This window comes from Nothobranchius furzeri, chromosome 4 (genome assembly GCF_043380555.1).
Source record: "Nothobranchius furzeri strain GRZ-AD chromosome 4, NfurGRZ-RIMD1, whole genome shotgun sequence".
Classification (NCBI taxonomy): Eukaryota; Metazoa; Chordata; class Actinopteri; order Cyprinodontiformes; family Nothobranchiidae; genus Nothobranchius; species Nothobranchius furzeri.
Window position 1 is genome coordinate 9,123,019 of NC_091744.1, and position 23,009 is coordinate 9,146,027.

At 41.3% G+C, this 23,009-nt stretch overlaps 1 protein-coding gene across 1 annotated transcript in view; it reads left to right on the forward strand.

Annotated features, from left to right (window-relative positions):
• Nucleotides 1-23,009, forward strand: part of LOC107389854 (proto-oncogene vav) — a 34,342-nt gene continuing 11,333 nt past the window's right edge. Inside the window, exons 1-22 of the mRNA XM_054743635.2 lie at nt 1-211; nt 434-556; nt 703-819; nt 8,182-8,298; nt 16,076-16,134; nt 16,341-16,406; nt 16,609-16,717; nt 17,339-17,434; nt 17,639-17,707; nt 17,784-17,887; nt 17,960-18,059; nt 18,977-19,072; nt 19,286-19,354; nt 19,510-19,596; nt 19,679-19,764; nt 19,919-20,054; nt 20,131-20,240; nt 21,206-21,307; nt 21,391-21,485; nt 21,561-21,583; nt 21,673-21,709; nt 21,796-21,932. Coding sequence (XP_054599610.1) covers nt 470-556; nt 703-819; nt 8,182-8,298; nt 16,076-16,134; nt 16,341-16,406; nt 16,609-16,717; nt 17,339-17,434; nt 17,639-17,707; nt 17,784-17,887; nt 17,960-18,059; nt 18,977-19,072; nt 19,286-19,354; nt 19,510-19,596; nt 19,679-19,764; nt 19,919-20,054; nt 20,131-20,240; nt 21,206-21,307; nt 21,391-21,485; nt 21,561-21,583; nt 21,673-21,709; nt 21,796-21,932 — 1,902 coding nt within the window. The 5' untranslated portion in view covers nt 1-211; nt 434-469. The remainder of the gene's footprint in view (nt 212-433; nt 557-702; nt 820-8,181; nt 8,299-16,075; nt 16,135-16,340; nt 16,407-16,608; nt 16,718-17,338; nt 17,435-17,638; nt 17,708-17,783; nt 17,888-17,959; nt 18,060-18,976; nt 19,073-19,285; nt 19,355-19,509; nt 19,597-19,678; nt 19,765-19,918; nt 20,055-20,130; nt 20,241-21,205; nt 21,308-21,390; nt 21,486-21,560; nt 21,584-21,672; nt 21,710-21,795; nt 21,933-23,009) is intronic.

Consider the following 23,009-nt stretch of genomic DNA (forward strand, 5'->3'; position numbering starts at 1 on the left):
CCTGTGTGTGTGTGTGAGTGAGGGTGCGTCAGAGGAAAAAGGAAGTTGCGGGATGAAGTTAAAAGCCATCGACACAGTGCAATTTTGCAGAACACCCACCACGGAAGAGCAGAGCAGAGCGCCTGAGCCTGAACACGGTGTAATGAAAGCTAGAGCAGGAGCCGAACTGCAAGAAAGCTGCTGTGCAACGTGTGAGGAGAAATTCGTAAAGGTAAGATCTGGTTTTATTTTTACCTCCCTGTCAAATCCATTCTAAAACAGGAAGATCGATTTAAAGCTGCAGGTTTTAAAGCTTCTGTTTTAGTATTTTCTGTGTGTTTAATTTGGTGTTTGCTGCAGGCTGACTTTTGTGCTGCTTTTTGTCTCATTTTGATTGAGAACTGCAAATAAGTGATAGATTATGACACAAATCAACTTTGTGTCATGCGAGCAGCAACCGTAACCATCAAGCAACCGTCATAAGGCAAAGATGGAGATGTGGCGGCAGTGTGCAATGTGGCTGATTGATTGTCGGGTTCTTCCTGAGAATCATCGAGTCACATGGGAGGGTGCACAGGTAAAACGGCTGCTAACCACCTGCACATGATTCCCCTCTCATCATTCCTTGGTCTTATTAGATTTTTCTGCGCGCGCGCGTGTGTGTGTGTGTGTGTGTGTGTGTGTGTGTGTGTGTGTGTGTGTGTGTGTGTGTGTGATACTCAGGTGTGTGACCTGGCTCAGGCCCTTAGAGATGGTGTACTGCTCTGCCAGCTGCTCAACAACCTGCTGCCTCAGGCTGTCAACCTGAGAGAGATCAACCTGCGGCCGCAGATGTCCCAGGTAACGTGCATACACACAAATCTTTTTTCCTGATCCATTTTCATAGGTCGTTCCCATAGCGACAATTCAACCAGAATGCACCATGACACCTAGAGGCTGCATGATAAGAAAATAGTGTAGTGAATATCTTTCATCATCTGGAAGTGTGCAGGGGATGGTGATGGTGACTGTGACAGTAAAACAAGGAATACATTTTTTATGTTAAGGTAAAAGTAAATACCTTAACGTCTGCACCAAATGAAAAACATTTCCCCTCCATCGTTTCCACCACTCACAGCACATTGCTTATATTTTCTTTTTTTTTTTCCCCTCTACAACTTATCTTCAACATCAGGTGAAATATTTGCATGCCACCTGGCTGGTACCTTGTTTGTCCAAGTAAAAAAAAAAGATGCTGCCTTTTTCTACTAGCCTTTTAAACAACTAACTTTTCAGGTCATAGTTGGTATTGAAAAACTTTGAAGAACCAAGAACTACACCTAACCCCTCTTCTCTAGGGCAAAAAAATGATTATTTAGTTATTTATTTAAAAAAACAAATGTTTTTTTGGTGTTTGGAAGCTTTATGTTTGCTTGCACAGCCAGAAGTTGAAAAATAAACTATATTTACCAAAGTGTGACAAAAACTGTCCCTGGCCTAAAAGCTAATGAATTCGCTTCTGTCCATATCAATTTTCATTACAAGCTTTGTAGATAAACTCAGTTTGTGACGCCGATAGGTACGATTTTTACTACATTTGTCTAAAAACCAGAGTAACTTTCACAGAATATTCCTACACCTTTTGGTGAGCTAAGCCAACAGCGTGCGAGCTCTATTAACCTGCATCTATTAAACATTTACCAAAAACATGACATTGACTAAATTTCAGTTTTCCTTTTCAAACAAAGATATTTTTTCTCTCAACTTTATGTTGGCTTACACTTTCAAAATTAAAAATCTGTAAAAATAACAGTTCTTGATGAAAATATCTTAGTTTTCTTCTCACATTTTCTGAGCTGTTATCAAAAATCTTTCTGAGAAATTAAATGTGGTGAAAACAAGTCTGTGAGTGGTTAAAGAAAGGTCCCTTTATTAGCGTTACTTAGTGCATTATTAAGCATTAATAAAATATTAAATACAGTATTAACAACTGCTTAATATTTTTGTTAATATTTAGTAATACATTACCAACCTCCCATCCTTCACGGGAACTTTAACGGGATCTTTAACAAAGGGATCATTAATTTATTAATACTTAATAATGCACTAAGTAACGTTAAAGAGGCACCCTCATTGTAAAGTGGGGCAGCAGTAGCTCAACAGGTTGAGCAGGTTGTCCAGTAATTGGAAGGTTGCAGGTTCGATCCCGGGTCGGACAGAGAATTCTGCTGTTGTGTCCTTGGGCAAGACACTTAACCCAACTTGCCTGCTGGTGGTGGTCAGAGGGACCGGTGGCACCTGTGCTCGGCAGCCTCGCCTCTGTCAGTGCACCCCGGGGCAGATGTGGCTACATCGTAGCTCATCACCATCAGTGTGTGAATGGATGAATGATACACTGTAGTGTAAAGCGCTTTGGAGTCCTTACTCTGAGAGGCGCTATACAAGTGTGGGTCATTTTATCATAAAGTGTTACCCAGTTTAAAGACAGCTAATGAAAACCCTCCATGAAAATCCATAAAATACATATAAAAGTCTACATTTCTGAACAGAAAATGTTTTTTAAAAGCGTGTTTATTATACAGAGATTATACAAACACAAACAAAACTGTAGTAAAACTAATATATTTTTTAACATTTAAGATATATAAAAAATCTAAACATTATGTTTGTGCAAATAAAACAGTTTTTTAAATTTGTTATTTGAATTATGGCTTCTCTTAGTGCAAAGACTCACTGAAATGTCTGAAGGGAAGTTGAGCTTAATATAAAATAGTGTGTGTGTGTGTGTGTGTGTGTGTGTGTGTGTGTGTGTGTGTGTGTGAGTGTGTGTGTGTGTGAGTGTGTGTGTGAGTGTGTGTGTGTGTGTGTGTGTGTGTGTGTGTGTGTGTGTGTGTGTGTGTGTGTGTGTGTGTGTGTGTGACACGTTAAGTGTAAAACAAGCAGAGCATGCTTGTGCAAAACTTTGGGAAATCCAGTGAAGTCAAATGTCGTTAAGAAATATCCGCTGATGAACTGAAAAAAGGGATCTCTGTGACGTGTGCATAAACACACACTCACCTGGTGACATTACACAAGTGGAGGATATTCTCTGAGTTGTTGCGTCAGGATTACCACACTATGAGTTTCTGGTGTGAAGGTAAGGCTACAGCTGTGTTGATATGAACCCTGGTACGGTCTGGTCTGATGCATGCTGCTGTATCAGTTAGAACTCAACATTTCCCCTTTTCTTAAATTAGAGTTCTGCATTTACCATTGCTCAGCAGGCAGATCAACAGACGAGCAAATAGTGGGAAATAGAGAACAATATACTGGGGAAGAAAAGCTGGTTCAGGAAGTTTCACAAAGGGGCAAACGTCTCACCACACTGTTACTTATTTTGTACTTCACCTTAAGCATTTCACTCATTGCTTCTTATAGTACCAAACATTTGACTGCATCTGTGCCGTTTTAGTCTTTTAGTTAGGTAAATGCTGTGATGTCTTTAGAAAATAAAATCCTAAATCCGGGAATTAATGTCTGCAATACAGAGCGCTTCGCTGCATTTCCTCTGGCAATCACTATTTTTCAGCATGGATTTAATTAATTGGTCATTCAACGCGATTGATAAGATTTTTTCTACGATGAGAACGGAGGAGGGGGCTCGCGCTTGTCCTCACGGGACACATGCAGCGGGATATATGTTCGATTCCTGGAAGAAGTGGAATGTCATCTGTCTCTCTCAGCTGTCCATTGAGGACGTCGAATATATGTGGATATTTGGCCTGATGATCACTGGATTTCTTCTGATTGGAGTGGGAGGATATCTGGCTTTCTGTAAAATTGGGAGGGCGACCCGCAACCATGGATGGCACCGTCCGTGTGGAGACCTTACAGACTGGGACGTTGCTCGAGGTGAATTGCAAGCTGGACAATGTCTTAGCTGCGTTATCGGTGTTAGCGCGTAAAATTGATGTCATCTCGGAAAGGGTCAGCGGACGGTGTGGAGATGTTTAATCACCGAATTGGCTTCACTGGAGGAGTTGAATGATCAATGCAGACTTTAAGTCAGAGAGAAAAATTATCTCTGCCTGACCCAAACAAAGTTCTGTTATCGAATCTGACACCATAAGCAGCCTTGGAGTTGCGTGCAAACAACCCCCACGATGGAACGAATGCAGACAAATGCTGTGAAATCCTACCCCCCCACCCCCTCCTCCACCCCCGCTTTCAGATTGTGGTCTCTGCACAGCGAGGTCATCAAGCTGAAGGCACTCACTTCTCTCTGTGCTTTCCCATGATCTCCTTCCCACCTGCGGATTCAGTTGGCTGAGCGCCACACAGGCAGCCCTCTCTGAGGAAACCAGGGTCCCAGCCCCTCCCCCCTACCTACCGGGTCTCATGTTGTGAACTGTGACGTTCGTGCTTACATGTTGGGTGTTTTTTTTTTTTTTTGCATTGGAGAGCTACACCCTGCCGGTGTAACCCTGTTAATGCCTTTTTTTTCTCCCTCCCCTGAACTTTCCTCATGTATTCCCTTATTCATCTACTAAAGGAGCGCCGTCATGGCTGCTCCCATGGTCTGCCTGTATCTGTACTGTCTATATGTGTGTGTAACCTTGGTCAGGTTGTACTGTGGAGTCAAGTTCCTATGCTCTGGATCGCTGGAGCGCTGGCAATAAAATTAATTCTGATTCTGATTCTGATTCAATAGACAAAAAAAATTGGGGGAAGATAACAATTTGAATAGATGATTAATGGTGTTATGGATGATTTATGAAAAAGATGTCAAGGCTGAACAAAGTTGGGTTACTCTAATGCAAAGCCAGATAGTCTTGATCAGGATCCTGTCCAACCAATAGCAAGTCTTTATTTAACATTGAGGGTACTGGTAGGCATAGCTGCAAAGATTAATAAAGTCCCATTAGTCATGATCACATGCTGGTGAAATTATATCTTCGCATTTGACCCATGCCCATGGAGGATGCAGAAGTGAGAAGGTGGCATGTTGAAAAGAATTAGATTGGCATCAACACCAGAGGAGCCATGCACCTACTGGCTGATGAAGCTGTTGCTGGAGACAGCAAGACACAGAGGTGTGCACAGCCTGGATTGGCTACAAGAAAATCTGTGACTTGATGCCAAACTCATAGATCCTGGAGTGCTTGGGAATGTGCAACATCAACAGAATAGGCACCTTATTTTAGAACTGGGTGAGAATGTAGAAGAAAACCAGGGTCAGTCCAAGTTAAGCAACTGTGTTGGGAACAAAGAGAGCACAAAATAGCGTGAGAAAAATTTATGTTTGAGTAACTTTCAGTGATACACACAAAACTATATTGCACACGGAAAAAGGAATTATATTTACCTTTTGCACCTAATCATGTGAGTCCACCATTTTATTTGGCAAAAGCATGTAAATGGTGACTGACACAAGTGCTAAACAAAGGAAAAATTAGTGCATTAAATTGTTTTTTGTTGTTTTTTGTGATCTTTAGCATTCCTGCAACTAGTTCAAGCCCAGTTCAGTTATCAGAAGAAGTAGCGCACCTAGGTGGGGCTCATAGAAATCAGTATTTACAAAGGTTAAGTGTTAACTAGCTTATGAACGTTAACTTCATTCTCCCTGCTGCTGTTTATCAAAGTAAACAAGTTGCCAGAATTCACTCTGCTGGATTGATAACATTATGTTATAAATAACATTTCACTTTACACCGAAGCTGATTTTAAAAAGTCCGGATCCTTACTAGTTGTTGTTGCTGGTGGTGATGTCTCTAATGGCGCAGACACCGGCACGGCCGGGTTTTGGTGGGGCTGAATGGCGTGAGTTCGGTCTGGTATGGGCGGTGTAGTGTTCACATATTAATCTGAAGGACTTCTCAGGAATGCGGAAATCCCCGAGCCCGTGGGCGGGGTTTCATACGCAAGTTGAGTTTAAATCCTTGTCTGTTAGTGCAGCCAAGCTATTAGCATTTAACTGTGAAATCAACTAAATAAAAGTGAAAAACGCTACAAACTGGCTAGTTTTGACTAGCTTCACTAGAGTTTCAATGTGTGTAAACGCTCTTTCTGCCAACCATCATGGCAAAGGGGGCAGTCCCATGAGTGTTTGTCATTCTGGTTTTATTTTGTAGCGATTTAGTGTTTTACGCATTGCTCCAAATTTTAAGAGCAAAAGATAGCTAACGTCACTTGTTAACTGTAAATTCTGTGTTTTTCTGCAGATGTTCCTTTCAAATAGTTGCATTAATATACAACACTTATATAACACACCACATTTTAAAATGCACATTAATAGGAACCGTTTTATTGATTTTCTACTCCTGTAAGGTTAAAATCAATAGTCGTAATAACACTAGTGCTATAAGCTAATTACAAAATACATTAATAATGGTGGGAATGTTACACACACAGTGTAGCATAGGAATGATGAGTTGTCTGGTGTTCACTTCTTGGTATGGTGGGGCCCCAAAGGAAAACCTTCTTAGGGCCCAACAAAGGCTTGAGCCTGCCCTGTAGACTCAAGTTAGCATCAGGTCTTGTGTAAATCTATGATTCTCTGTTGTCACTAGTGTTCTGCATAGGCCGGGACCTCCTAATCCAGTGTACTAATACTACTACTTACTACTTACTTACTTACTTACACTAAAAGCATGTGGCTGGAACCGTGTAGAGGAACCTCTGTATAGTTTGGAGGTTCTACAGTCAAACGAGGAGGCTCCTCAAAGAGAAGTGTAGAATTAAAGCTAAGATATTAGGAAATCCAGACTGACAAACAGGTGAGCAAGGCTATAGTGTGTGATGTATCAACCCCAAGTGACAGGAGCATCACTAAGCAGGAACATGAGAACGACCAGAGGTGATTGGTCGGATGGCTTCACCCCCACTCCCCTTCACGGAGCTCCCCCGGGTGCCTGTGTGTAATTTGCTCAGCTCGATTCTGCAGAAATGAGTTTAATATGTATCATGAAAGAATGAAGCAGTTTATAAAATCTGGAGGAAAGCTGCAGAGTTTTCTGGGCATGAGCTCAGCTCAGACTACCGGTGTGGGGAGAAAGGCTGCTGAGATGGTGGCGAGCACAAATGAGAAGGCACACAAGGATTTTAGGCAGAATAATTTTACCATGATTAGATTCTGCACGGTGGCTTCTTCAACACACACACTGTGTGCTTGACTAACCTTCCTGCAAACCACATTTGTATGAAAACACAAAATAGACGAATGAGACAACAGACTTAAATGTGGCATTTGCCATAAAGTGAAGCAGATTTCTCTTGGAAAACCTTTAGGCTTTAGCGCTTTCAAAAATGTAGAAAATATAAATAGTAGACGTAACAGTGTAATTTGCATTTCCCCCAGTTTCAACATGCTGCTAGTATGACATTTTTTAATTCATCAATTCAAAATATTCAAATTTTTAATAAATGGCTGGCTGGATAATAATTCCTCATCTAAATATCTGATGTTTTTTGTATTTGTTTATAATACTAATTAGTAAGGATGTGTATTGGTTAAATTTTGGCGCTACGATACGTACCACGATACAGGGGAGATGATACAATATATCACGTTGTGTTGCAATACATTCAGTCAGACGATATTAGGGATGTTTTTAGGCTGAATTTATAGTAGGATAATTCAGTAAACAGTCCAAACTGATGTTTAACATCAGGCATCTGAACCATAACAGAGGGGTTTACATTTCAATGGTGGAAATCAAACCCACTGCACGCTGCTCCCAACTAGCGGTCGGTGTTTGAATTGCACCACAGGAAAAGAAAATACACAAATATTTGCATGGAATTTCTTCCAAAATTTAGATACACAGCCTTTGAATATCGATGGAATATTGCAGGAATAAAATCACGATATATTGCCACATCGATGGAGATGTTTTCTCTTGTTTTTTGTGAGTTTGTTGTTTCCGTTTGTGTGTGTGTGTGTGTGTGTGTGTGTGTGTGTGTGTGTGTATGTGTGTGTGTGTGTGTGTTTTCATTACCCCTGAACAACATAAAAATTGAACTGTTTTGTCAGTGGAACCTGGAGTGAACAGCAGAACCGTTATGATCATGAATATGAGCAACATCTGTTCCTAAACACAGACTTGTTTATGAGAAGTTCCCAGAAACTTTTCCAAAGATCTCGATGATGTCAAATGTAATTTGCAAGAACCAGCTGATCATGAGCATGATAAATCTTTAATCACATTTAATTGAGGTAATGGTTGTGACTCTGTTTGCTTTTAGTTCCTGTGCCTGAAGAACATTCGAACATTTCTGGGAGTTTGTCAAGAGCGGTTTCATCTGAAGAAGAATGAGTTGTTTGAAGCTTTTGAACTGTTTGATGTGCGAGACTTTGGAAAGGTAAGGCCCCACTTCCTCTCCTGTTTATAAAAATATACATTTTTAATCATCACAGATAATAAAGGAGTGATGAAATACACAGCAGCGTTACCAAACACATTTTATTGAAATAAATAAAGTAAAGATGAATGTGTTGGTGGTGTTTTTAGGCTGATAGACTTGGGTAAACATCTTGATGGGGGATAACGGACTAATTAGGTGACTCATGATTGTGCAAATAAAATTTTAAAAACATGTAGGGAGACCATAGAGACTAAATGTGCATAATGCATTAAATTGTCTAAATCCTTTATATAATATATAGAAATTATGCGGTTTTAATATTGCCTGAACAAAAAGATGTGAGTGACAGGGAAAGTTATGGGATGCTTGAAACAAAAAAGCTTGAATAAACTCTTAAATAGGAGGTTGAATTCATGTCAGCAAACTTTTGATGAGGCCTCTTGGTATTAAATAAATTCTTTAGCCAGGTTCAAGGAACCCTCTGGAAGCCATAATCAGTGACCGCAGTTTATTAAAACCTTTCTGTGCAGGTTGTTAAAGTCCAGAAACTCCCCGGTTATGTGATCCTTCAACAACAAAGTTAATACTTCTGTTAAAGTTGAACAAATACATACTCATTCTGGAACGTCTGCATATCTGTAGGACTGTGGATGAGTAACATGATCATTAAAACTACTGAAAACCACACGGTAGTCAGGATGTTAAACTGATAAACAAGCTGCCTCTGTAACACCTCCATGCCTCTTTTATTTAACAAACTAAAAGAATACATGAAACCACAGATTAAATAGATGCATCAAATTCAAATATAATAATAAAACTAATTTCAACATTTAATGTATTGACTTCATAGTATTTGTTGAAAGACTGGGCTTAAATGAACACAACTGTGATTTAAGCTTGCTAAAAGACAAAGAAGAAGCACAGAAAGTGCTCCTGCTTCAATCTTCGTGACAGAAACCAAAACCATGAGCAGAGTCCAGAGTATTTACTGCAGCTTGCAGACAACCCACATAGCTGTAACAGGAAGCAGCTCTGTAAATTTATGATTGAAAAAAAAAAAACAGAGTGATGGCGAGAAATTACAGCTCTGTTTCAGTTTTTATCTCATGCACAAGTTCGGAGGCAAGAAAAGAGGATTGAGAAATGAGAATTCATTTAAGCTTCATGTGCAAAGAGGAACCAAACTCTGGGGTCTTTTAGGGTTTATTTAGAGCAGTACGGTTAATGACCTTCTCCTTTCACTTTGTTGTTTCCAGTCAGCTTCTGATATCTGGTAGATGTGGCGTGTGTGCAGCGTAATGGCCAGTGGAGGAAAAAGCATCCAGTTCCTGTAGATAATTTAAAATACCATACCATATTTATTTATAAAGCACCATTTCAAAATAGCATGGCAGCTTACCAAAGTGCTGTACATAAAAAAGCCAAATGCTTGATCAAGAAACACAATAAGAACAGGCAAAATACATAAGAGCAAAGCATAAATAGTCGGAGAAAAAAATTTCTACTAAAAACATTAAAACAGGAGAATAGTGAACAGCACTATAAAAAATAAATAATGCGACGAGTGATAAAAACATTTGAAATGGCACAAATAAAACGAAATAAAATACAAGGTGCCAAAAGTGAGCAACTGAATCATAAAAACGGAATTAAAAACTCAAACCCGGTGCTAGATTTTCATGACAAGTGTCACGAAGGGAAGGCAATACCAAAGAAGTGCGTTTTCAAGGCCGACTTGAAACTGCTAACAGAGGGAGCCAGATGCACACGGAGGGGCAGAGAGTTCCAGAGTTTTGGGGCTGCATAAGAGAAGGCACGCACCCTCCCCCCCCCCCCCCCCCCCCCACCCCACCCCCCGTTCTTTGTACCGAACCTTCGGAACAACAAGCAGCAAATGATCTGCTGACCGAAGGGCACGGGTGGGAACATATGGGGTCAGCAGGTCCGTCAGATAGGATGGGGATGGGCATTACAAAGCCTTGTAAACATATAACAAGACCTTAAAGTTAATCCTAAATTTGACTGGGAGCCGGTGTTGGTTAAAAATCTGGCCGCGGCATTTTGAACCTTCTGCAGTTTGCTTAAGGCTGAAGCATTAATTCCAATCAGGACAGAATTTGCGTAATCCATACGTGAAGTAATAAAAGCATGAATGACTCAAGATCCGGGCGTTTGAGGATTGACTTAAAGTGCATGTCAAGTGTGCCTCAGAGTCTTACCCCACCCACGTATCAATTTTAAAAACTGCAACATTGGTAGGCGTTGCCTGGAGGACCGAGAGGGCGGAGCCGCGGCAGTGACGAAGACGACGGCTAACTAGACGAAGCTAGCTCCCTTCACTCTGAGCAGTCATTAGAAATGGAGGACGTTTCTCCCCCTCCTTACCCAGACACTCGAGAAGAAAGGGACCAAGTCTAATTGGAGGAGACAAGCGGACATGAGCCTTATTGTTTTGAGCTTGTGAGTTGCCTGAAATGAGTGATGCGGTGGAGTTGGAAAAAGCAGGACTTGACAGCAGCGTTGACTTGTGAAGACATTGAAAGGTCAGAGTCCAGTTTCACACCTAGGCTAGTGGCACATGATTTGAGATTGAGTAGGAGAGTTGAGACATCTAAAGCACCATTCATGTTAGTGGGGCTAAAAAGTATGGCATCTGATTTGCTGTCATTTAACCGTAGGCAGTTTTGAGAAAGCCAGAATCTGACCTGGGAGAGGTATTCTGACATTATAGAAAATGAGTGCTGTTGGTTGATTTGAAGGTAGATCTGACAATCATCTGCATAAAAGTGGTGGTTAACCCCGAGACTTGCTAAAATCTTACCAAGTGGTAGCATGTAAATTGAAACGAGGAGAGGACCCAGGATGGAGCCTTGCGGTACTCCCCATGGAAGTGGGACATTGGGAGAAGAGCAGTCTCCAACATGAACACTAAAACACCGACCATTAAGGTACGACTTAAACCATTCGAGGGCAGTACCGGTCACACCCACCCAAAATTCAAGTCTGTGAAGTAGGATGGTGTGGTCTACAGTGTCATAGACACATAAAACAAGTCGGAAGAGGGTAAAATGCGATCTCCGGGTCAGGGACGAGGTCCTGCCTCAAGTGGAGTAGTTTTAAGTATCTCTGGGTCTTGTTCATGAGTGAGGGAAAGCTGGAGCGTGAGATCGATAGGTGGATTGGTGCTGCATCTGCAGTGATGCAGGTGTTATACCGGTCTGTAGTAGTAATGACCATAGGCGTCATTTTAACCGGGGACGCCGGGGACATGTCCCCGGCAAAATTTGTGATTGGCAGCTGTGTCCCCCCCACTTTCAAAAACGCCTGCTGATGAGGATTTTTGTTTTACCAGCTCAGATCTTATGGGTCGGCAACCTGTTCCCATCAAAGAGCCATTATTACCCATTTCCCATAGTAATTTTGGACGGACCTTAATAAGCAGCGACTTAAGTGAAGCAGGCAGGTCGCGCTAGAAAATGTCGTTTAAAAAGACGTCATAAATGTGTTCCCCCGTCCTTTTTATTTATAAAATATGAAGTAAAAACTCACAATTTAATTTACATTCATTTGTCATTAATTTGTAGTCTACACCCCTGCGTTAAGTGGACCATCTTCCAGTAAACGCAAAGCATCCAGCCCACCTCTCCAAATGCGTAAAATGTGCATCAGCCGCTAGTTAGGCGCACCATCAGCTGATCAGCCCAGACAAGAGCAGAGCAAATAGAGAAAGAATAGAGGATAATTGTGTCTGGATGTGGATGGAGATTACATTTTACAGCAGCCTGATCATCATTTAAATACGTAAACCATCACCTGTCTTCTAGTCCACGCTATCAGCATTATTTTAATTGGTGTGTGTGTGTGTGTGTGTGTGTGTGTGTGTGTGTGTGTGTGTGTGTGTGTGTGTGTGTGTGTGTGTGTGTGTGTGTGTGTGTGTGTGTGTGTGTGTGTGTGTGTGTTCCACTTCAAACACTGGTCTAACCAACCAGACCAGCGTGTCCAGTAACATATTAATGTTACAATTAAACAGTTACACTTCATGTAGGCTAGGAACGTTTCACCTGCCGTGGCCCGACCGCTTCTGCTCCACATAAACTTTGTGCGTGATCAAATGTCTCTACGCGTCATGCGTCTCCATATTAGAGACGGGAACAAGCGCTGTTCAGCCAAAGTTTCATAATTTCATAAAAAGAACATTTTTCCAAGTGACACATCCCTCAGAGAGACCGGGTTTCCTGACTGTTTCAGTGGGAGGAAATCTTATCGCATGCGCCGTTCTGCACTGCGCTGCGAACCCCAGATCTTCAGCTCACTGTCCACCGTGGGCGCTCCGAGCCACGCTGAACAGTGTCCAGTATAAAGCTCTGATGTTCTGATGGGAATATTTTACCTCCGCGATGTGCATTAACGATTAAAATGTCAGCTCATCCATGCGCATCCGTGTGCGTCGGGGTAATTCTTTCAAACCAAGCAACATCCTTGAGTTCATCTGTCAAAATAAACAGTCAAATGGAAATATCTGTAACCTGCCGTTTAACTGTTTTGCCTTCCTGTGAAGATTGTTGCAACGAGAAACAATTAAACTTGATTAACCCCAGAGCCACCCAGAGAACCAGAGCGCATGCGGAAGGTTCCTCCCACTGAAGCGAGTGTTTTCCAAACCCTGTCTCTCAGAGAGACTTGTCACTTAGAAAATGTTCCCTGATTATGAAACTTTGGCTGAATAGCGCTTGTTCCTGTCTCCAATGTGGCGACACATCCAGGAGCCTGTCTGAGGAGAATCCCAGAATCTCACATCCTCTTCAGCTCAGAATGCGCCTATATGATTACGCACAAGCGTGACGCGCCAACCCGGTCTCACAGTAAGACCGGGTTGGAACTGTTCAGGTTTACGCAGACAATCTTTATATTTAGAATTGGCATACAGATGTAAAATTAATGCGGTAAAATATAAAGCATTTTATTTAAATATCCATTCATTATTTTACAAACAGAGAGCCGCATCAGATGGATGGAAGAGCCGCATGCGGCTCCAGAGCCGCGGGGTGCCGACCCCTGTGCTAGCCTACTTTATTGACCCCAGCAATTTTTAAACCCCACCCAAATGTATGGTTATTGTCCCCAGCAATTCTGAAAACAAACTGACGCCCTTGGTAATGACAAAGGTGAGCTGTCTTGATTTACCGGTCGATCTATGTCCTCACCTATGGTTACAAGATTTGGGTAGTGATAGAAAGAATGAGATCGCAGAAACAAGCAGCCAAAATGAGTTTTCTCTACAGGGTGGCTGGGCTCTCCCTTAGAGGTAGGGTGAGAAGCTCTGTCATTCGGGAGGGGCTCGTCGTTGATCTACTGCTCCCCCACATTGAGAGGAGCTAGTTGGGGTGGCTCGGGCATCTAGTTAGGATGCTGCCTGTACGCCTCCTTGGGGAGGTTTTCTGGGCACATCCAACAAGGAGAAGACCTAAAGGAAGACCCAGGACACGCTGGAGAGACTATGTCTCACGGCTGGCAAGGGAACACCTTAGGATTCCCCCGAAGAAGCTGGAGAGAGGGAAGTCTGGGCCTCCCTGCTTAGGCTGCTGCCCCCATGACCCGACCCTGGATAAGTGGCTGAAAATGGATGAATGGACATTAAACAAGTAGACCAGCACAAAACACATTTAACATTTTTTTATTGTTAATAGAATAGAGTAACTTTATCGTCATTGTATGGCGTCTAATCAAATTACAAAAGCATATCCAGATTACACATTATGAATTAGGAAGTGAAAGGCACAATACGTAAGATTTTTATGGTGAAATAATCTCAAAATATTTTAATGTCTCACCCATGTTGGCAGGAAGGCTACATTGTAACAGATTTTCTTCTCAGCCAGCTGGGGTTGTTAGTTTATCTCCTTTCAAAAACGTTCAAGAGGGACATAGTCTTTGCCTACAAACTGTGACCCCGCGGGGTTGTCGAATCTGTGCTCAGTTGGCACTGCAGCCCCGGCATTTGTAATTACACAAATGGCCGAAACGCAGCTGCATTTTGTAAAGATCCTAAATCAGTAAACAGGAGCGACCCACAAGTTGCTTCTTGTACACTTAAGATGCCACAGCATTTTTTTGTTTCACTCTAATATCAGATAAAGAACGCTTGAGGCTAACGTTGTGATAACAATGCTAACAGTAACTTAAAAAAAACACTCGATATTACAGTGAAATTCATTTATCTACTTTTCAACTTCCTGTGTATGTAACCTGCAGCAACCATCAAACTCGTGGAACGGGAGGGGGAAAGTAACTGGTGTGTTTAGAAATTGGGCTGAAATAACCAAATTTGACCACAGGGTGTCATTTTTACTTGATTCATACATCACATACCTTTAAAATGTACTGTAATTCTGAAATCTCTCCACTGGTTGCCCGTGCAGTTCAGGATAAATTTCAAAATTTTGCTTCTGACTTACAAATCCTTGAACCATCAAGCTCCTCCATATCTGTGTGAACTTGTCCATTACTACAACCCGCCGCGTGCTCTCAGGTCTGAAGATAAGCTCCTCCTAGCTGTTCCGAATGCACGTTTAAAAAGCCGTGGAGAAAGGGCTTTCTCTGTCTGTGCACCCAAGCTGTGGAACGCATTACCACTGCTAGTGAGGCAAGCACCAACAGCTAGCATTTTTAAATCACGCTTGAAAACTCATTACTTCAACCTAGCTTATACCACATAATTATGAACCTCACTTACGACTACATTGTTTAAAAATGGAAGTCACAATATCAACTTCCGTATTATTGAGGTTCTTTTTTAAAATGTTTTTCTTATTTTTTATTCTCCCTGTGTTTTATTTATTTTTAACTGTTAGTTTTAGGAATTTTGTTGTATTTCCTTTTTATCTTTTATCTCTGTTCTACATGACTGTATAACGCCGGTTTAATTAACTAACATTTTTAGTGTACAGCGCCTTGTTTGGTTGTAATGCCTTGTTGAATGCGCTTTATAAATAAAACTGGAATTGGAATTGGAAAGTTTTGTTTGTCAGGTAGTTGTCGTGTCAACTCCTTTACTGACTTGTAAACAGAAATGTATCTCAAGTAGTCACTTAACAGAATAAATTTAGATTTTTATTTTGAGGAATTCACCCTTTGCTACTTTTTTTTCTTGATAAAAACCAACAAAAGTTGCTGAATCAGAATCAGAAAGACTATTTTGTTCAGCAAAAGTTGCGGTTCTTTAAAACTAAGTTTTGCACCGTTGAATATGAACTGCTCTGTGAGTGTTAGGGGAACAAACTTCAACTAATTTAGTAAATACAACTTTTTTTCATACAAAATGCTCCAAAATCTCCACGTGTGATGCACAAATCTCAAAATGGATTTTCCGAGTCACAGTGCAGATAAGCAGAAGTGTTTGAACTCACATGCAGATATTTATCAGAAAGAAACCCTGGAATGATGTGGACCGCTTGAGACCACACATCTCATGAAACTACTGATTTGATAGAGATTACTCATCATGAAACTGCACTGAACATTAGAAGTGAAACTAGGTTGACGCCATATGACTCAGAGGTGTGAAACAGCTTTTTGCTTTCTCTCTTCATACATGTTATTAAACATGTTGTGTGTGCGTGTGTGTGTGCGTGCGTGTGTGTGTGTGTGTGTGTGTGTGTGTGTGTGTGTGTGTGTGTGTGTGTGTGTGTGTGTGTGTGTGTGTGTGTGTGTGTGTGTGTGTGTGTGTGAGTGTGTGTGTGCGTGTGTGCGTGTGTGTGTGTGTGTGTAACAGGTCATAAACACTCTGTCCATCCTGTCCCATTCTGCTGTGGCTGTGCAAAAAGGATTTATGTGAGTAAAATTCAGCTCCTTTCATTTAGAAAACAAAAATAAGAAAGGTCAATACAAGCAAATGTTGACCAGCTGAGTACAAGATTGGTAATTTAATTATCTTCTTGCTGTGATGATTTTAAATGAAATGCTTTAATTATTTTATTTTTATTTTTTTTTATTCTTATTGGTTCTCCTTTAAACCGTCACTAAAAACCAACACATAGGCCTTTTCCTTTGGATGGATCTGCTCCTGACGATGAGATCTACAGCGGCCTGTCAGACCAGATAGAGTAAGCCTTTTTTACAGATGTTATATTTTAATCACAGTTTTAGTTACAGCAAACCGAACCCTAGAGCGCTACTTTTCTGTATAGGTTAAAGCTACTGCCATACATGAATCAGAAACATAGAAATGTTGTGATGGAAGGTTTAGCAATAGACAAGCAGGTGACTCTGTATTTATTTTTTTATTATTTGTGTGATAATTCTTAGTGACACTGTGGATGAGGATGACGACTTGTATGATTTTGTGGAGGATGAAGACAATGAAGGCGATGGGATTTATGAAGATTTGATGAAAACAGACGAACAGCCTGAAACTGTAAGCTCACAAAACCTTGCATGCTTAAATAGTCATTGTTGCTTTGTGACATCATGAAACGGCTTGTACTGGATACTTTGTCTCTCGTGTGTTGGAAATCTTGTTAGAACATTTGTGGGTATTATAAAAATTTGAAGCTGGTGTCACATTTCTCATTTAATTTAATTTAATTTTTTTAATTGTTGTTAATTTCAAAATATAACTATTCTGCACTTTCTAAAACCCTCCGTTGTGTCTGCAAGTGCCATACAAATAAAATAAAATAAAATGGTGTGGTATGGTATTTTGCAAAAAAGAATGTTAATTGAGTTATTTTTCTGAGTGATAACATAAAAATGTTTGTTCAAGCAGCTCTTTTCTATTTCATATAAATATCTAATAATGTCTCGGTGCTTATTAATGCTTAGGCCCCGCCCTTGGCGGGGGGAGTCACAGTGGTGCCCAAGCTTGCTTCCAGGGTGTCACTTGCCCACCCTGGAACCGCCCCTGCATCAAAGTAAAGATGGACCGTGAAATATTCAAGATCGATTGGCTGTGTGATCATTTCAAAGACAAAACCTAAATTAGGAGTCATTTTCTTTCTTCTTCATAAAAATGTACACATACTGTGTGTTTCTGTAGCAACAGAAAACTGGAGTTGACAAGCGAGAATGCTGCCTGCAGGAAATCCGACAGACCGAAGAGAAATACACTGATACACTGGAATCGATCTTAAAGGTGGGCACGCAGCCTCAGTCAGATAATTGATGTGTTTACACGTAAAACACGCCTCCTGAAATGGAGCACACACATATCCATCATCCTGAGGCTTGTCCCAGCTGTCTCTGCGTGACAGGCAGTACTCGCCATCACATGACAGCCCATCTTCATCTCCAGATCCTTGTGTGCAAGCTTGTAATCATCCTTTTTTGTTCTGTGCAGCACTTTATGAAGCCTCTTGAAAGGTATCTCCAGACTCAAGACATTGAAAACATCTTCATCAACGTGAAGGTAAAGGAAACAGCTGTTCAGCCCTCAGATTAACTTGAATGCCTTGATTACCCATTTTCTGCCTGTGATCGTGTAGGAGTTGGCTAGCACGCACCGTAGTTTGCTGGACGAAGTACGGAATTCCATTTTAATGGAAGGTGCCAAGACTCTACACCAGGTGTTTGTGAATTACAAGGAGAGGTAGGGAGGGAGCACACACCTAAATGTGTCTGCAAACCTAAAAATGATTGACCGTGATTCACCGCTCTGCAGGCTCTTGCTGTATGGTCATTACTGCAGTCAGGTGGAAGCAGCAACCAAACACCTGGACAAGCTCTCCAGTATGAGGGAGGACGTCAGGATGAAGTTGGAGGTGAGGAAGTCTTGCTCGTCCTCCAGAGAGGCCTGATCCATAAAGTTAGGAAAAGACCGGACCAGGAGACCTCTGTAACATGGAGACATCTGGACATCAGGGGCTGTATTAGAAGAATTATTAGATCAGAAACCCACTGGAGCTGATGAAGAGGTTCTAAAACTTGACAGAAGTCGTCTGGTTCCTGTCAGCGTTTAATTTTAGAGATATTTTCACCAACGGAGACGCTACAGGAACAAACAGGAAGTGAGAAAAGACTTTTTTTTCCTAATAAAAAGTTGCTTATTGCAACAAAATGTGTGGGTAAAAAAACTTCACTGCAAAAATGGGAAATCCCTTTAGTTAACATCCATCATCAGAACTCTTAGCAAAGACTCAGTCGTATCGTGGTGTGACGCGTGAGTTTACAGCTCAGATGTAGGGTTTCCTCCAGGGATGTCATTTACAGGTTCACCTACATTAACAAAGATATTTCCATTTAGATTGCATATTAATGATCTTAATTTTTACTTTATCAAAGGGCAATAGCATTTATGACTGATAAAATATTCTGAGATTATAGCTGTGACACAAACAAATACCAGACACACACAGAATTAATGATGCGACACATAGTTAACAACATAAGACTCAAATTATGTCTTTACAAGACTTAATGAGACGCAGTCATGTGAAAATGCTGAATGACTCCTAATGTGACCCCAAAACTCAGAATGAACAATGTGGGCGAGTTACATGAAACACAAAGTGACCATTTAAAAGACAAAAACTAAAATCAGCAGAAAGGAAAACAAAACAAGCACAGATTTTAAAGTTATGCATCAGGAGGTGAGTTTTATTGGGAAGCTCCCACATGTTTGTGTTTTAAAAACCTGGCCTGGTGTGATCACTCGTGAACTTCCTGTTTTCTGTCTCAGGAGTGTTCAAACAGAGCAAACAGCGGCCGATTTTCTCTCAGAGATCTACTCATGGTTCCAATGCAGAGAGTCCTCAAATACCACCTGCTGTTACAGGTGTGTGTGTGTGTGTGTGTGTGTGTGTGTGTGTGTGTGTGTGTGTGTGTGTGTGTGTGTGTGTGTGTGTGTGTGTGTGTGTGTGTGTGTGTGTGTGTGTGTGTGTGTGCGTGCGTGCGTGCATGTGTGTGTGCGTGTGTGTGATTACTTTTCACGTATCTGGTTCATCTTAAGCAGCCGCTCTGATTTGATGTGGTCTGATTGTGTTTATAGGAGCTAATGAAACACACCAATGACCCCACAGACAAAGAGAACCTCCGAACAGCCCTGGATGCCATGAGAGTGAGTGTGCGTGTGTGTGTGTGTGTGTGTGTGTGTGTGTGTGTGTGTGTGTGTGTGTGTGTGTGTGTGTGTGTGTGTGTGTTAATCGGAGGTTTGCTTTATGTCATTCTTTCGCGTCATGCCTCTCTCATATTTGTGCTTTTATGTGTTGCCAGGACTTGGCGCAGTGTGTGAATGAAGTGAAACGAGACAACGAGATCATCAAACAAATCACCAGCTTCCAGATGTCAATAGAGAACTTGGTGTGTTCAGATTTTTTTGCTTGTTTGTTTTCTCTTATTTTATTTTCCTGTGTGCTGACATCAGCACCCTGCTGCTCCTCAGACTCAGTCTTTGGCTGTCTTTGGTCGGCCGAAGATTGACGGGGAGCTGAAGGTCTGCAGCATGGAGAAGAAGTCTAAACAGGACAGGTGAGTGTGTGTGTGTGAGTGTGTGTGTGTGTGTGTGTGTGCGTGCGTGCGTGCGTGCGTGCATGCGTGTGTGTGTGTGTTGTCTCTGTCTTTTCTACTGTTATCACTTCTTTCATTGTGTGTTTTCATCCCATTTGTGGCTGTTTCTCATTAGGTACGCGTTCCTTTTTGATAAAGCTGTGATCATTTGTAAAAAGAAGAGCGGAGAGACATTTGACCTCAAAGAGATCATTGAACTAAATCACTACCAGATAAGAGATGAAACCACAGGAGAGAAGGACAATAAAAAGGTCTTTTAACTGTACCACAGGTATTTTACACCCGCGGGCCCTCTACAACACTCACAGTGTGCTTTTGTGTGATCAGTGGTCATATCTGTTCCTCCTCTTGGATTGCTATGGAAAGTGTGGCTACGATTTCTTCTTCAAAACCAGAGAACTGAAGAAAAAGTGGCTGGAACAGTTTGAGATGGCTTTGTGAGTAACCACACACACATTATACTATCTGATTGGTATAAAACAGCAGAAAGGGGAATGGCCGATGAAGGAAAAGTGTAAGGTTTCACAGCTGAACAGACAGATATTTCCCTGAGGAAATAAAAAGAGAAGTGAGACTCCAACAGGTGGGTGATGTTGCAGAACGACGTGTATGTAAATGATAAACGACAGCTAAAAAGTAACAATTTCTTAGAGAAAATATGCATGAGTTATGAATAAAAACGGAATAAACAAGTTTTTCATTTCTTCAAAAATGAGGTTCTCTGAGAAACGTATAAATTGTTCTTTTTGAAAAACAATCACTCTTAGTTTCACATTCATACAGAACATGAAAATAGTCTCCTACCCCTGTTACCTAGAAAAGCCAGTCAGCACTAATTATCATTCATGGACTCACCCATCTTGACTCACGTTGAAGAAGCATCCAGGAAACAGCAGAGAACATCCAGACTAATAGAAGCTAACCGTTAGCATTGGCATCTACACAACATGGCGGAACTTGTTCAGGCTTGTGTTATTTGTGGACATAAAACATCGACGTTGCAGAGCAAATGGAGGCAGCGGAAGAGTCGCGCTGCTGTTAGCCAGTCAGAAGTGAGCGGCGTCTAAATATCAGGAAGTAAGTCTCTAAATCCTGTTGTTCTCTGCCACCCACAGCTCCGGCTAACTCCTACTTCCTGAAGCAGAAGCACCAGAGCTTTTTCTCTGCAAAAAATGTCTCACAAGGCATTTGTTTACACTAGAGACCTCAGCAGATTGATTTTAATAACCATCATATACCCACTTTGATGTCTGATTTGAATTCTGACCACACTGTGTTGCTGTTGTGTTTATTTCTATTATTTTGGCTGAAGTTCAGCTGCCATTTTTATTGAAAACCAGTTGCTTGTGCCGTCATGTTACTGTCAGTTTGGGGTGTAATCAGCCATTTTTTATAATTGCAGGTCAAACATGTGTCCTGAGAATGCCAACGCAAACAATCACGACTTCCAGATGTTCTGCTTTGAGGAAACCACGTCCTGCAAGGCCTGTTCGATGCTCTTAAGGTACCAACTATTCCTAATTGGCTCCCAAAACTCCTGATAACATTTTTAATTGTCCGCTGGTACTCTCCCTGTGTTGTGTGCAGAGGGACCTTTTTTCAAGGCTATCAATGCACTCGATGTAAAATGGCAGCGCATAAAGAGTGTTTAGGCAGAGTGCCGGCATGTGGACGGATCTCAGGTCTGTATTAATGCTCCTGTTTGAATCTGATTTCTGTTTGTTTGATTTTTACGTGGACTTCTTTTTTAATTATAGATTTTTCTGCCACTGTGAGAAAAGTAAGACTATTTCACATCCCGGAATTTGTTTTGTTTAATTTATGCAAGTAAATAACATTTTATTTACTTTTTTTTTGTTGCTCCTTCAGAATAAAACGCACAAGTCTCCTGCCCAGTCCAGCTTTGGTAAGACATTCATGGACAGAATCGTCTCTGTCGACATCCTTTGGATTGTGTTTCAGATATTTCCTCCTTGCTCTTCTCACTCTCAGGTTTTCCTAAGATGGAGGTTTGTCAGGAGTATTATGGCTTGCCACCACCCCCGGTGGGCTTCGGACAGCCTCTTCAACTCTTGAGAGGTGACATCATCGAGCTGACCCGGGCTGATATTGACCTGACCTGGTGGGAGGTAAGAACACTTCTCACTCCTTTATATCTTTTTTATTTATTCAGTGTATCATCTTGTTCCTGGCCAATCATACGCACAATTAGATCTTATGACAAAAATGCAAATATTTACAAGAAATGTGAAAAATGTGCAAATATATGAAAGAGAAAGTTATTATTGTGAACATGCACGTTGTAGGAATTTTTTTTAATGAGGAGAGGGGGGTTGTGTTTAAAAGTCCAATTGCTGATAAGAAGAAAGTGTTCTTGTGACATGAGATACAGGTTCTGATTAACTGTGGCCTCCAGCTGGAGGGGGGTAGCTCTAAAAGTTTAGGGTAGGAGGGGTCATCAGTAATGTCGCCGGTCCACTTCAAGGCCCTGGAGGTGTACAGGTCATGGGGAAAGCAGAACCCATCACTCGCTCCCTTTGCTTCTGCATATGCCAGCAGCAGTGTTGGGCGTTACTTCAAAACTGTAATGCATTATTTATTACTTGTTACCCTCATTTTAAAGTAATTCGTTACATTACAATATTACTGATTTAAAAATATAAGGCATTACACTACTTTTGCATTACTTTAAGTTACTTTAACCAAAACAACTTCAGTATGAATCTGGTCATGTGACGCTCAGTGAGCTCATGACATATATGTGGAAGGTGATGTGGTGTCTGAGCTAGGATTGCTGTTAAAACAGTCAGATATGATAACAGTGCTTTAAAATGATTGTTTATTAAATAAAAGCAACAACAATCTGTACTCTCAGCACGCTGCCATCTTATATTAACTGAGCAGGGAGTGAGGTGGTGGGGGCTCCAAGCCTATATTTGCCTTGGTCCCCAAATGCCTTGATACGGCCCTGGATGTGGGACTGACTTCTGGGGTGATCTGTTTCTATCACATGTATAAATATTAAATGCTTATATATTATTGCTTTTCACTGGTAAAAATGTGTATTGGGGATAAATCTACCTACTTTTCTCTTTTCAAGCTCTTTGTTTTGTTTTCTTGACTTTATTTGAATAATTTCCTGCCCTTTCTCTCTCTAACCTTCCTGCATGCTGCATGTTTTCTCCGTCTTCCAGAAAAACAGTTTC